The following is a 16,296-nucleotide window of genomic DNA, read 5'->3' on the forward strand; positions in this document are numbered from 1 at the left end:
GCATTGGTGGGAGACATACAGATGGGAATGGCAAGGGTTTAGAACACAGTTTTTCAAAGACTAAATCTAAAACCCAGAGATTGATGCTCAGAGTTAGCATAATTAAGAGTTATTCAGGAATTGCAGAAAAATGCATTTTCACAGAAATCAAGATGTTATTTTTGTATACCATATCACTTAGACAACTGTTTCATTGGCTGTAATCAGTTTTTTAAAGTCAGATAGAAAAAGCAACTGAAGTCCTAGAAAACAGAAAATGTAATTTTAAACTATTTCAATAAAGCTGGAGGAGGAAGGGGAAGAAAAATAAATAAATAAAATAAAAATGTAATAAAAAGAACTGAAACCATTAAAAATGTGTTCTCTGGGCCTGGGGATTTAGCTCAGGGGTGCTGCTGCCTGCCTGGCAAATACAAGGTCCCAAGTTCAATCCCCAGTACGAAAAAAAAAAAAAAAATTCTCTGACTACAATTACATGAGAAATGAATAGGAGAAAGTTAACAGGAAAAAAATCTCTGAATAGTTGGAAAATAAACATATTTCTAAATAAACCATAGGCAAAAGCATAACACTCAAGGGAAAAATCAGAGTATTTCATTTCTGCTCTTTTTTTTTTTTGGTACTGGGGATCAAACTTGGGTCCTTGTACTTGCAAGGCAGGCGGTGGAACCACTGAGCTAAATCCCTGGCCCTCTGCTCATTTTAAATATCAAAATTTGTGGAGTACAGCTAAAGTAGTGGTTATAAGAAATTTTATAGTACTAAATGTTTATCTTAGAAAAATCTCAAATCACCAATCTAAGTTCAAACTATAAAAAACCGGGAAGAGGATAGTAACTGATCCGTATTTCAGCTGTACAAGACTCACTCTAGAGATCAGAAGATTCTGGAGTTCCTGGCAAGCAGCAGTGTGGACCAGAGCCTCCAGACTGCAGGTAGGTCCCAGCCAGGGCCCCACCCAGACACCATTGGCTCAGGCACAACAGTCCAAGCCAAAGGGCAGCTCAGAAAAGAGCTGCACAGGCACACAAGCATCAACCAGAGGCCCATCCCATCCCAACAATAAGTGCATGGAGACCCTAGCCAGAAGCCTGCTCAGACACCAGGGTCTGGGGTGCACAGCTCCCAGGCAAAGACCCTCCCAGACAACAGCTACATTGAGGGCCAGGTCCTAGCCAGAGGCACACATAGATACCATCTCAACTGTGCACAGGCCCCAGCCAGAAGCCTGCCCAGACAACAGGTCAACTCAGGGACCCAGAAGGTAACCATTCTGAACCCAGGAATTGGTACACTGGTGAGCAGCAGAGAAAAGGTTGCTCCGTGGTTTGCTAAGAATTGAAGACCACTGGGTGAGCAAAAAGTTGCCTCAACAAAGGCATAGCAGGTTGCATCTGTTGAAATGAGAAGACACGTAAATAACTATCAAAACCAGACTTCCAGATCACCAAAGCAACCCCACAGGGAGCAGAGATGGAAAAATATGATACTCAACCACCAGGACTCCCTGAACTGGCAACAAAAGAGGATCCAAAAAATGAAATCAGAAATAATTTCTAAAATAACAAAAGACATTGTGCCCATAGTGCAAGACATGATTAATATATGTAGACCAGACACAGATAAAAAACTAGAGGAGCTGAGGAACATGATGGAATCCCAACACAGGAAACAAATGGAATCCATAAAACAAATAAAAACAGATTTCCAGGAGATTAAAAACTCCACTGAAAGTTTACACAGCAAAAAAAGAAAAAAGAAAAGGAAGTTTACTCAGCAGAATGACCAAGTATGAGGATAGACTTTCAGATACAGAAGGTAGGATTGGAATTAGTGAAAGAAAAATTTCTCAAAAATAGTAAGGAACCATGAGAAATCAATGCAGCAGCTGCTAAACAATGTAAAGAATAACATAAGACTGAGCAGAGTCAATGAAGAAACAGGAGTGTAGATAACATAAAAAAATTTCACAGAAGTAATGGCAGAAAACTTCCCAAGTAGGGGAAAAGAACTTGACATACAGATAAGTGAGGAATACAGGACTCCAACTACCCATGAAAAAAAAATCTACACATGCGCATACAAGAGTTAAGACTCCAGAAACCCAACAGAAGAACAAAATTCTACAAGCAGTTAGAGAAAATAAAACAAATTACACACAAAGGAAAAAGCCCATCACAATAGACTTCTCAGCACAAACCCTCAAGGCAAGAAGAGCTTGGAGTGACTTATTCCAAGCCCTAAAGGAAAACAGCCTCCAACCCAGATTGATGTATCCTGCCAAACTATCTTTCAAAATGGGTAGAGAAATAAGATACTTTCATGACAAAGAGCACTTGAGGAACTTCATGAATACCAAACTAGCACTACAAAGAATTTTAAACAATATCCTTCGAAAAGACAATGAGGATCACAACCCCAGGAAGTACACCAGAATGAATCCATCAGGCAAACTAAGAAATTAAACACAAAGGGGGAGAATCCAACAAAATGAAAAGGTCACAACAAGGGTAAGTCAATACATATCAGTTATAACCATCATTGTTAATGGTCTCAATTCAACAATCAAAAGAAAAAGACCGACACAATGGGTCAAGAAGCAAGATCCAACCATATGCTGCATACAAGAAATACATTTAATTCAAAATGAAACTCACAGACTGAAAGTTAAAGGGTGGAAAACAATACTCCATGCAACGGAAACCCCCCCCCCAAAAAAGAAGTAGCTATCCTCTTTGCAGATCAAGTGGATTTCAAACCAACACTGACTAAGAGAGACAAAGAAGGACATTACATCCTTGTAAAGGGATCAATCCAAGAGGAAGAGATGACAATCATAAATATATATGCACCAAACACTAGTGCACCCAACTATATAAAATAAATACTAACGGACATGAAAAATCATATGAGCACTAATACAATAGGAGTGGGGGACCTCAACACCCAACTGTCACAAATAGATAGATCAACTAGACAAAAAATAAAGAACAAAATAAATACAAGAACTCAACAGATGCTTACAGAGTGCTTCATGCCACAAAATCAGAATACACATTCTTTTCAGCTGCACATGGTTCATTCACCAAAATAGACCATATACTTGCTCATAAAACATGTTGAAGTAAATGCAACGGAATTTAAGTTATCCCCTGTATATTATCAGACTACAGTGGGATGAAATTGGAGAACAATAGCAAAAGAAACCACAAGAATTTGGTAAACATATGGAAATTGAACAACACACTTGTGAAAAACCAATGGGTCACATAGGAAATTAAAGAAATTGGACAGTTTCTACAATTAAATGACAATCCCAATACAACATACTGGAATCTATGGGACACAATGAAAGCAGTCTTATGAGGGAAATTCATAGCAGTGAATACACATATTAGGAAAACACAGTGAGCTCAATTAAACAACATGATGCTGAACCTCAAGCTTCTAGAAAAAGAAGAGCAGGACAATCCCAAAGCTCATACAAGGGAGGAAATTATAAAGATCACAGCAGAAATCAATTCAATGGAGATTAAGAGAATGATACAAAAAAAAAAAATCAATGAAGCCAAAAGTTGGTTCTTCAAAAGAATAAACAAAATTGACAAACCCTTAGCCAACCTTATCACGAAAAGGAAAGAAAAGGCCCCAATCCATACAATTAGGAATGAAAAGGATGAAATTACAACAGAACCACCAGAAATCCAGAGGATCATCAATACCTACTTCGAGAACCTATACGCCAATAAGATGGAAAACACAGAAGAAATGGATAGATTCCCAGATACATATGAATTACCAAAGGTGAAACAAGAAAACCTAAAACTCTAAACAACCTAACATCAATCAATGAAATTGAAAACATAAACTTCATTCCTGGAAGCAACCACCATCTTGACACCCAAAAGAGAGAAAGATCCAACCAAAAAAGAGAACTAGAGGCCAATCTCACTAATGAATATAGATGCAAAAATCTTCAATAAGATACTGGCAAACAGAATACAGAAGATCATCAAGAAGATCATACAACCTGACCAAGTGGGATTCATTGCAGGGATTCAGGGATGGTTCAACATACACAAATCAATAAATATGATACATTATATTAACAGAGCCAAGGACAAAAACCATATGATTGGGGCCGCGGATTTAGCTCAGTGGTTTCGATGCCTGGTGCACAGGCGCAAGGACCCGAATTCGATCCCGGGTCCAAAAAAAACCCCCCAAAAACCAAAAAATCATATGATCATCTCAATAGATGCAGAAAAAGCAATTTGACAAAATCCAACACACATTCATGATAAAAACCCTACAAAAAATTGGAACAGACAGTCTCTACCTCAATCTGATAAAAGCCATCTATGAAAAACCAACAGCCAGTATCATACTAAATGGTCAAAAACTGAATTCTTTCATGCTAAAATTAGGAACAAGTCAAGGATGTCCACTGTCACCACTCCTGTTCAATATAGTTTTGGAAACATTAGCCACACCAATTAGATAAGAGAAAGAAATAAAAGGAAGATCGGAAAAGAAAAAGTCAAAATGTCATTATTTGCAGATGACATAAACTCTATATAAAAGACGCCAAGAACTGCACTAAAAGTCTTATAGACTTAACAACTAAATTCAATAAAGTAGGTGGACACAAGGTCAATACACAAAAATCAACTGCTTTCCTCTACACCAACAACAGACTCACTGAGAGAGAAATGAGGCAAACAATTCTTTTCACTATAACAACCAAAAAATTGAAATACCTAGGAATCAACCTAACAAAAGAAATCAAAGACCTCTACTCTGAAAACTACAGCACTCTAAAAAAAAAGAGTTCAAACATGATATCAGAAAATGGAAAGACAACCCTTGCTCCTGGGTAGGAAGAACCAACATAGTGAAAATGGCCACACTTCCAAAACTGCTATATAGGTTCAATGCCATCCCAACTGAAATTCCAGCACCATACTTCATAAACCTTGAGAAAACAATCCAAAAATTCATTTGGAACAAGAGACCTAGAATAGCAAAAGCAATTCTAGGCAATAAAGACAAGGTAGGGAGTATCACAATCCCCAACTTGAAACTATACTACAAAGCTACTGTGATAAAATCAGGATGGTACTGACCCAAGGACCAGTGGAACAGATTAGAAGATGCAGAAACAACTCCAGACATACTCAGCCACCTCATCTTCGATAAAGGACCCAAACACCCTCACTGGTGGCAAGATAGCCTCTTTAATAAATGGTGCTAGAAAAATTGGGTTTCAACTTGCCAAAGATTAAAACGAGACCTACCTTTCTCACCATGCACTAAACTAACATCAAAATGGATTAAAGACCTAGGGCCGGGGAATTAGCTCAGTGGTTTCGCTGCCTGCTGTGCAAGCACAAGGACCCAAGTTCAATCCCTGGTACCAAAAAAAAAAAAAAAAAACCAAAGATCTAATAATATTATTAAAACAGAAACACTAAACCGGCTGGTAGGAGGTTAAGTAGAACTCTGGAAGACACTGGCATAGGAAAAGATTTGCTGAACAAAACCTCAGTTGCATGTGAACTAGCACAAACAATCAACAAGTGGGATCTCTTATTAAAAAGCTTCTGCATAGCAAGAAAAACCACCAACAGTGGGAAAAAATTTTCACCAGCCTTTCCTCAGAAAAAGGTCTACTATCTAGGATATATAAAGAACTTAAAAAAATCAGACCTCCCAAATTTAAAGATCCAATCCAAAAATGGACATCTGAAACGAACTGACTTTTCTCAAAGAAGTAAAAGCTTCAAATAATCATCAAAAAATCTTGAACATCAAACGTCATTCAAGAGATGCAAATGAAAACAACGCTGAGATTCCACCTTATCCCAGAAAGAATGGTTGCTATCATGAAATCAAGCAATAATAAATGCTGGCGGGGTGTGGGGAAAGAGGAACCCTGCTCCACTGCTGGTGAGAGTGTAGACTGGTGCAACCACTGTGGTGATAAATATGGAGATAACTCAAAGAACTAGGATTGGAAGTTCCATTTGACCCAGCTTTTTCCTTCCTGGATATCTCCCCCTCAAAATTAAAAGAATTATACCACAGCAATTTATGCATACCCATGTTCATAGCAGCACAGTTTGTGAAAACTTGGAAAGAGCCCCATTGCCCATCAACTGCAGACTGAATAAAGAAAATGTGTTTTTTCTATAAAATGGAGTATTACTGAGCCATTAGCAATGAGAAATTAGAGACATTTATAGCTAAATGGATGCACATTGAAGCAATACTCTTAAGGGAAATAAATAGGAAACATATGTGTAAATACCAAATAGTTTCTCTGGTGTGAGAAACTGAAAGTGTAAATAAGGACTAAAAGCAAAATAGATAATGTGAAATCATAAGAAAAGGGGCAAAGGGAAAGTGAAAGGGGTAGGGGAAAGGAAAGAAGGAATGGAATTAATATGAGAAAATGAAAAAAATGGAAACAAAGTGTTTGTAAATAGGGAGTGGTGGAGGGGCTGAAGGAGAGGCAGGAGAATGGGGAAAAAATAAGAACCAAGATAGAGTATGTAAAGGTTCAAAATCCTAATGATCAATGTCATTATATTGTATACCTAAAACGTTTCAATAAAATTAATAATATTAAAAAAATCTTCTGGAATCCTTAGGAAGCCAACAGGCTAAAAATAACTATGAAGAGAAATACAAGAGGGAGGAGATAAAAATGGAAGGGGCAGAGACAACAGTTGTGAGATGAAACAGATTGCTGGGGATAGACTGTGAACCCCAGGTTCTCTCTCTCCCCAGAGACTCTTGCAAATTAGGAATAAAAACAGAATCACTGAACTAGAGACTGCCTGTCTCTGTATAGGCACCACTTTTGCAAAAGTTTAGATTAAAGGCCTCTCTTTGCTGAACAAAACCTCAGAGCCAAACTGGCTCTGAAGTCCAATTGTTTTTTGTTTTTGTTTTTATTTTGGTCTGGATACATGAGATCATTTCTTGCATAAACAAACCCAAAACCAGCAGCAAAAAATAAAATAGCTGAAATAAAAAGCCGAAAACAAAGACAACAGAAAAAAAAAATCAAACCACAAGCTGGTTTTTTGAAAAAATTGACAAACTTCTATAACATCTGACAAAGAAAACAGAAAAACACCACAACTACCAACCATCTGGAATTAAAGATGGATAACATTACAAATCATAAATTAAAAGATAATAGGGGAATACGTTAAGTAATTAATTACATACTCATAAACTTGACAATTTGATGAAACAAGTAATTCCTTTTAGTAGTGTGTACTAGCCACAAACTACTAAAACCAAAGAAACTGATAAACAGTACTATATCTATCAAAGAAACAAAATTCAAAAGTTTAAAATATTCTGAAAAGGAAAGTCAGGCCATATTTTGTTCATTTGAAAAATAACTCTAGGAGCAGGGGATTTAGCTCAGTGGTTCTGGTGCTGCCTCACAAGCTCATGGTCCCAAGTTCGATCCTCAGTAGCAAAAAAAAAAAAAAAACACCTCTAGATAGCCAAACCTTTCTGGATTTTGAGGGACCACTGCAAATCCAGATAGATAGAAGTGAAAGGCTGGGGCACTCATTTGAAGGAAAAAAACACCAACTTCTGGAAACTGGGCATTTGTATTTTAAAGGGGTAGCTGCCAAAGACCCAAGAAGGAAGATTAGGTCAAAACCATGCTTAAGGTCAGAATCCCAAAAGGTATTATTTTTGGTGGGTTACCTAAGGAGGGAAAATAAACAACTCTCAGAGAGGAAGACAACAGTGTTTTGATGCCAGAAAGAAAAAAAAAAACTTTTTTGACAATTCCTGACCTAGTACTAGCCATACTCCTATTTAGGGCCTGAAAAACCCAAATAAAAATATAGTTTATTTTAAACTACATTTTTTATCTTTTAAACTATATTTTTAAAACTGTATTTTAAAAACATAATTTCAGTAGGGCAGTGAAGTAGGTCCCAGGTACATGGCAAAAGCAAATGTAAACACACTTAACCTCATTTAAATAGCATACAAAACCAAAGAATACCCATAGATAAAACTTTACAAAACAACTGGTTGATTAACTCAGTCAGAGCATGGTGGTGAAACTTCACAAAATATGTTCACACACAAAAATCAGTGAAATCACACACCACACCAAGAGTGTGATCTGAAGAAATAAGGACACACTAAATCAGAACCACAAAAGTATAGATAGTATACTGGACACTGAATATATGTTTAATAAATTTAAGGAAATAAAAGACGGAATCAGGGCCAAGGATTTAGCTCAGTGGCACCGCGCCTGCCTGACAAGCACAAGGCCCTGAGTTCGATTCCCAGTACTGGGGAAAAAAAAAGATGGAATCAAAGGTGAGATGATAAAAGAAAACAAGAAACTATGAAAAATGATAAAGCTATTTTAAAGAAAAGAAAAAAAGAATTTAAAATTGAGAAACTATGATAAAAATAACATGTTAAAGTTGGTTCAATAGTAAAGTAGATTGTCTTTAGAAAGAATGAATGAGTTAAAAGGTAGATCTGAAGAAATCACCTAGCCATTTGAGAAACAAAGGATGAAACACACACACATGCACACATACTCACAAAGAACAGATAAGATAAAACAGGAGAAAAACATGGAAGCTGTTCAATGTGAATTATATAAATAAGGAATAAGAGCGTGTAATTTCTAAACTGACATCCTGCAAGAGAGGAAAGAGTGAGAGCAAATGAGAGACGCTGTTGTCAAAAGGCCTGAGTTATAATTCTAGCTCATCACTTACTGTACAACCTAGGGCACATTATTTAACTTTTCTAAGGCACAGTTTTCTCATATGTAAACAGGACAATAATGCAGACCTCCTACAAATGTTGACTATTAAACAAAATCCAAACATACACTTCACACAGAACTCAATAAATACCACTTATACTGGGAATTAAAAAAGGTTTTTGCGGGGGTACCAGGGAACAAACTCACGACCTTGCACTTGCAAGGCAGGTGTGGTGCCATGGCGCTAAATCCCTGGCCCCAATTAAAAAATAATTTAAAAAATTTATTTGCAAAGTATGTAAAATAAAACAGTATTTTTTCTTTAAATGAGGTTCTATGTTGCCCAGGCTCATTTCCAACTTCTGATCCTTTTACCCTTGGCCTCCTGAATAGCTGGGATTAGAGGCATTCACCTCTGTGCCCCATGAAAATCGGGGTTAAGACAGAAAAAAAAAACCTACCCAGGTAATAATTTAATTTCCTAGTCTGTGGAAAGGAAAAACAGGTTATCTGACCTTACATGATCTGTCAATTCTGCTGACACAATTCTTAGAGTAGATATAGTCAGTCACTCTAGATATCCCTCTGGTTCATTTTCCACCCATTCCTCCCAAATTTGTAAGCACTCAAGAGGAGAAAAGATACTATTCCAAATCTCTCATCTTAAATTCTGCTTTGTGAAAAAAGAGAAAGAAACAAGAAAACCACATACTTACTTTTCATTAGTTTTCCTGATAATTCTTTTAGTGGAGAAGAGGGACTGTTTCTACTGGCTATTGTAAGTCTGGAGGAAAATTCTTGAGTTTCCATGGAAACTGGATGAGTTCCTCCTCTAGCCATTTCAAGATGGAAAGAATAGGTACTGTCACATTCTTGGGAAAGCAGCAAGTGATTGTGACTGCTGTTAGTTCTATTATTCAGGTTGATTGCTTCTGACTGAGTCATAAGCAATTGAGCTGCACAAGAATCTTCCAACCTCTTGTCAAGGGACTCAGTTGTAAAAGATGCTGAAGTTCCGTGCTTTTTAGATGGAGAGACAGGCTCAGCCAGTGAGCTCTGCTTCACTGTGTTCAGACTGTGTGCTCTTATTCGGGACCAAGTTGTAGAGTGAAAACTCTCAGCCTCTACCCAAAATTTAACCAAATGTTCCATTCTTCGAAGTTCCATGAATTGAATGAAATATGGGAGGACAACAGTGTCATGCAAGACTTGATCAAGGGTTTTTGAAAGACTTGATTTGGTCTCTTGAGTCTGGTAGTCCAGACAAGATCTGCCTAAAAGAAGCAAAAGAATCAGCAATTTAGTCACAAATAATTTCAGATTGAAAGGTAAGTCAATCACCTTTAACAATAGTGTTATCAGAGGTTTGGAATAAAGTTTATTTCCAGGCAACTAAAATGAGTAAAGAACTGGAAATACTATAATTTGGGTTTCTAAGCAAAGAAACAACCGCCCAAAACTTATTTAAATTACTAAAAAGTACTTTATTACTCAATCCTTATATTTCCTCTAGTGGCAATTCAGACCACATAATTTCTTAAAGGAAAAAGATCTTGTGATACTATTCCCAAAGAAAAAGGGCCACTACAAATATAAAAAAGTATGCAACCTCATTAAAAACCCCAGAAGAGGCCAGGATTGGTGGTGACACCTGTAATCTCAGCACTCTGGCAGCTGAGACAGGAGGATCACCGCAAGTTCAAGGCCAGCCTGGACTACATAGTGAGTTCAAGAGCATCTTGAACTACATAGTGAGATGGTGTCTCAAAAATCTAAATTAAAAAATAAATCTAGAAGAGAAAGGCAAATTAATACAAGATAACATTTTTGCCTATCAAACGGGAAGAAGATTTTTCAAAAAAAATAATAAGCCTAATAAGGTATAGAGGCAACACTCTCACATACTGGTGATGAGAATATAAAATGACAAAATCTTTATAGAGGAGCATTCAGGCACACACAGTAAATCCTTACCAAACTGTATAATTTTCAGTCTAGTAAGTACTTGTGGGCACTTATCCCAGAGAAAAACTGTTGATGTATGGATATAACTATATAAAGATCTTATGAAGTCTCAGCATTATTTATAACAGAATGAAGAGTAGCTTTGGGATCTTATCTTAAAAAATGAAACTAAATTTAATAAAAGATACATTTATTTTAGCTAAATTTAGGTTATTATAACCACAAGCTAACTATTAGAATAAACAAAAAAGTTAAAAAAAAATTTGGCCTTCACAGCATGTCATAAAATGGGTCATTTTGATAAAATTAACTAGGGTTTCAATGATTTTCCTAAAAGGATTTCCTTCATCCTTTAATACTCAGATCAACTGTTTTGAAGCACCTCACGCCATCACCTTTAGTAACTGTCCTATTGCAAAATGATATTGTCCATCTTTGACATTACTTCATGAATTTGAGGAAATCCTAGTTTTGTCAAGGCTTGGAATTTCTTTTAACTAGAGAGATCGCTTCTTTTAATTATAAATTTACATCCAGTTATAAGAAATAATACAGAAAGATCATTTGGAGGGTTAGCAGTGTAGCTCCATGGTAGAACACTTGCTAACATGTATAAGGCCCTAGAGTCCAGCCCCACCACCACAAAAAAAAGAGAAAAAGATCCCTTGAACCTTTTAGCTTTCCACATGGTAACATCTTCCAAAACTACAGTACAGTATTATACCAAGGTATTAACACTGATACATTTCATTACTTTTACTGGATTTCCTCAATTTTACTTCATGTGTGTGTATGTATTTAATTTTATCGTATATATATATCTATATCTACTGTCAAGATACAGCAATGTTTCAATACCAAAAGGGGCCCTGGGGTGGGGATTTAGCTCAGTGGTTTCACCTCCTGCTGTGCAAGCCTAAGGACCCAAATTCAATCCCTAGTGTGAAAAAAAGGGGGGCCCTCAAGTTGCCTCCTTTGTAAACATACTCACCTTCCCCTCTCACTTCTGGCAAACACTAATCTGTCCTGCATGTCTCTAACTTTGTCATTTCAAGGATGTAAATACAAATAGAATAACGCTACACTGTAGGGATTGGCTTCTGTCTCAAAATAATACCCTCGAGATTACTCTTTTTATTCCTAAGAAGTATTCTAGGATATGAATGTACTAGTTCACTCGCCTGCTGAAGGAAATTCACTTTTTCACTAATAAGTTGACACAAACATTCCTGTACAAGTTTTTGTGCGAAAATAAATTTTCATTTCTCTGAGATAAATGTCTAAAAGTGCAATTAATGAGTCATATGGTAACTTCATGTTTAGCTTTATAAGAAGCCTCCAAGCTATTTTCCTAAGTGGCTATATCATTGAACATTCCTACCAGGAATGCATCCAGCGAAAAATTACTGTTTTGTGATGAATAAGCACTTCACAGTGTATTGGTGTGCATGACCCACAAAGATTCTGACATCCTCCCTGGCTTTGACTATACATAAATGTTAAACAGAGAGATGCCAAAAGTGAGAGAAATTTTATTAGAAGCAATTCATTCATGGATTTTTTTTTTTCAATTTATGACAATGTGACATGCAATTTTTTTTTGTTTTTGCTGTTGTTGTTGTTGTTTTGTTTTTGTAGTACTGGGGATTAAATTTAGGAAATTCTCACTGAGCTGCCCAGGGTGAGCTAAAACTTGCAATCCTTCTGCCTCAGCCTTCCAGAGTGCTGGAATTATAGGCATATACCACCACATCCAGCTTTTTAAGTGAAGAAATTGGAGTAACAAATACTCAAAGACCTTCTGCATATCTCTTTACTGGGGGGGTATTTTAACGTAACAGGGATTTTACCATACACACTGTACTCAACTACTCTTTTCACTTTCACCTGGCTATTTTATTTATTTAATTTGGTTTTTTTTCCTTAAATTCTTTTATTGGTACATTTTAGGTATACAACACATTTACATTTCTCATTGGGAACTTGTACCTTTACATGATGTATCTTGGTTCTTATTTTTTTGCCATTTAATTTGGTTTTTTTGAGACAGAGTCTCACTATGTAGTTCAGGCTGATCTTGAACTCATGATGTATCTATTCTAGGCTGGCCTCGAATTCTCAGTTCAGCCTCCTGCCTAAGCCTCCAAAGTACTGGGACTGCAGGCACCACCACCCCCAGCTCTTCAAATGTCTTTTTTAGACTTTCAAACAACTACACCATATTCCAGAGTATGAGTACACCACAGTTTGACTATTTCTCTATTAACATGTATTTATATATTGTTTCTCATTTTTTGCTATCACAAACAATACTATAAATTGTCTTATACATACTTTTTTTTTGGTACCGGGGATCAAGCTTGGGACCTTGCCGGCCCTTATACGTACATATATATACATCTTTGTGCATACCTGATGGCTAAATCTTAGAAAGAGAAGTGTTGTTCAAATGGCACTCATGTGTGCACACACATACACACACAAATAAATACACATGCACATATATACTGTTTGTAGTATCGGGGATTAAACCCAAGAGCATAATATACTAGGAAGGTACTTTACCACTAAGCTATACCCTAGATCTTTTTTATTCGTACTTTTTTTTTTTTTTTTGGTACCGGGGATCAGGTCCTTGCACTTGCACAGCAGGTGGCGAAACCACTGAGCTAAATCCTCAGTCCTCTTACTGTATTTTGAGACAGGGTCTTGCTAAATTGCCCAGGCTGGACTCAAACTTGCAATTCTCCTACTTCAGCCTTGTGAGTAGCTGGAATTACAGACCTGTGGCACCACTCCTGGCTATATCTTATATTTCAAAAATATTTTCAAACTGACTGCGCTCCAAAAAGTCATCAATTTATATTATCATTAAATGGGAGTGGCCATTTCCTTGCACCTCTATGAACATCCAATTCATCAAATTTAAATATATGCTAGTATGTTTTAACTGTTTTAATTTGCTTTTCTGTATTACTGAAGTGAAGCATCTTTTTCATGTATTTTTAATTAGTGGTCAAATGTATTTCTTCTTCTGGAAACTGCTTATGTTTCTCCTGCCCATGCTATATATTTTATATTTATTGGAACTTAATACAGTACCCTCCATTATACTTGTTGCTGATATTTTAGTTTATTTTCTCAAGTCCCTTCCAACAGTATAGGTCAGTTTCCTATAACAGGAGTTCCACATTACTGTACTCATCTCCTTCCCCTACTAGAAGTTAACAAAAAGTCACTTACCCAGGTCCCCAAAGTGAGCAGCCTCCATGTGGCTTGGCTGCTTCTTAAGTGTTGCTGTCCTGCTGCTTGAAAAGGAGTCCATGTTGGCAGAAATGGCATTGATTGCAACATGACTTGGTCCTGCAGCCTCCAGCAAGGCATGATTTTTAGTACTTTTTTGTGGGGAATGTACAGCTATGGAAGCTATAATTTTTCAAACAAAATGTTAAACACAAAGCTTAGCATAATTTGGTACTCTAGAACTCAAAGGGTTTTAAGAAAACCTTAAAAAATTAAATTTTGTAATAATTTGTTTAATCAGCACACAACAAAAAACTCAGATGAAAGGTAACTCAAACAGCAGAAAATTGGAAAGAAAACACTAATATTATTTATAAATAAAAATAGTGTACCAAAAATTAAATGAGAGAGAGAGAGAAAGAGAGCTCCTTCGAGAAATTTGTCTATAACAGACAGAAAGTACCAAAGCAAGAGAGCCTTCTGAAATATGGACCCTTTTCAATTCCTTAATTGCTTCAGGAACAAAACTAAAATTGCAGAATGCTTAGGAGAAAATAAAAAAACCTAGAAAAATATTCCTCAGGATACTTTTAATTGAGTAACAAAATTTCTCCATCTAACAAAATACACTGATGATCAAAGTTCAAGCTGCCTAAAGATAAAGCACGCTTAAAATGTACAAAATACAGATTAAGGATATAGCTCAGAAGTAGTGTGCTTCCCTCACAATGGTTAGGTAGACTCTGGATTTTATCCCCTGCATCACCAAAACAAAAAAAATTACAAAATGTATTTTTTTGGCCAGGTGTGATGGTCCATTCCTGTAACCCCAGTACTCTGGGAGGCTAAGAGGATCAAGAGTTTGAGCCCAGCCCAAGCAATCTGGCAAGATTCTGTTTCAAAAAACAAACAAACAAAAAAACAAAAAGGAGTTGGGGATGTAGCTCAGTGAAAAGGCCCTGGGTTCACTCAATATTGCAGATTTTTTTCTTTAGTAGTCTGAAAAACATTAGCATTACCTTTTTGTTTGTTTGTTTGTTTTGGTACTGGGGATCAAACTTGGGACCTTGTGCTTTCAAGGCAGGCAGAGGAACCACTGAGCTAAATCCCTAGCCCTTATCTTTTTTACTTCAGAATAAAGGATTTACATACTAAGTGTTAATAAGAAATAACAATATTATAACACTCAAAGTAACCTTACATCACTACAGCTGAATTAAAACTCTACCTATCCTAATCATTTCACATAAGTATTAAGGAGTTTGTGTGTGTTTTTTGAGACAGGATCTCATTGTGTAGTTCAGGCTGGCTTTGAACTCACAGCCATTCTCCTGCCTCAGCCTCTCGTGCTAGGATCACAGTGTGCACCAGCACACCCAGCTTAATGACTTACAAAAGGATCTTTTAAATTTCAGCATAGGGACTAAACACAGAGCCTCACAAATGTTAGGCCAGGACACTACAGCCCTTTCTGTTATTTTCTATTTTTTGACAGTGTCTCCATAATTGTCCAGGCTGGTCTCCAACTTTCAATCCTGCTTCAGCTTCCCAAACAGCTGAGATAACAAAGGTGAGACACCATGACCAGCTGATGAAAACTTTAAGAATGTCTCAGTCACTTTCCTGGTTGCTGGGACAAAATACCCAATACACACAACTTAAAGAAGAGGTTTATTTTGGTTCGTGTTTCAGTCCATAATAAGCAGGCTCTAAGGTAGGGTGGCACAGCACAGGCTGGTGGAGGAAAGCTGTTCAGCTCATGGCAGCCAGGAAGCAGAGATGCACTCTTCCAAGCCATATCCTCACTGATCCTCCTCTTTCAAGCAGGTCTTGCCTTCTCCTAACATCACATTTAGCTATAATGTTCCCATGATCCAAGTATCTTTCCAAAGCCCCACCTTTGAGCACACCAGGCTTTGGGGAGACATCCAGATATAAACTGTAACAGAGACATTTCAGCTTAGTATACTGCTATAGCAAGAAATGAAACAAGTCACTTAACATTACATGTCTAATGATAAAATACTCTAAAATAACTAAAGTTGTCACTCTTAGCACCCCCGTAAGTGCTCTCAGCATATGGTCCCAGATGCAAAATCTGAGTAATACTAGGTAGGACTTATGAAGGCTACTAGTACTACAACTCAATCGGTGACTCTTAGAGATATGTTTATAGGCTAAAGCATATAAGAATGTGAATATCCATAACTGCTTACCAGGTATTTAAATTTGCCAGCCATTCAGTAAGAATTTTGAGAGTTGTGAAGTGGAGAGTAACTGCCTTCATACCGTTTGCTCAATTTCAGAAGAAAGCT

The 16,296-nt window shown here is 36.9% G+C and overlaps 1 protein-coding gene across 2 annotated transcripts in view; it reads right to left on the minus strand.

Moving 5' to 3' along the window:
* Akap10 (A-kinase anchoring protein 10) overlaps window positions 1–16,296 on the minus strand; it is an 84,894-nt gene that overhangs the window by 57,341 nt on the left and 11,257 nt on the right. The window contains exons 3-5 of one of the 2 annotated variants that reach the window (XM_004868794.4): window positions 16,198–16,294; window positions 13,982–14,164; window positions 9,490–10,047 (exon numbers count right to left, since the gene is read on the minus strand). In XM_004868794.4, the coding sequence (XP_004868851.1) occupies window positions 9,490–10,047; window positions 13,982–14,063 (640 nt within the window). In that variant the 5' untranslated portion in view covers window positions 14,064–14,164; window positions 16,198–16,294. The remainder of the gene's footprint in view (window positions 1–9,489; window positions 10,048–13,981; window positions 14,165–16,197; window positions 16,295–16,296) is intronic. The other variant, XM_004868792.3, reaches the window with a different exon arrangement.

This window comes from Heterocephalus glaber, unplaced genomic scaffold (assembly GCF_053883595.1).
Source record: "Heterocephalus glaber isolate CG9 unplaced genomic scaffold, H.glaber_assembly_v1.0 deba00001811, whole genome shotgun sequence".
Taxonomy (NCBI): Eukaryota; Metazoa; Chordata; class Mammalia; order Rodentia; family Bathyergidae; genus Heterocephalus; species Heterocephalus glaber.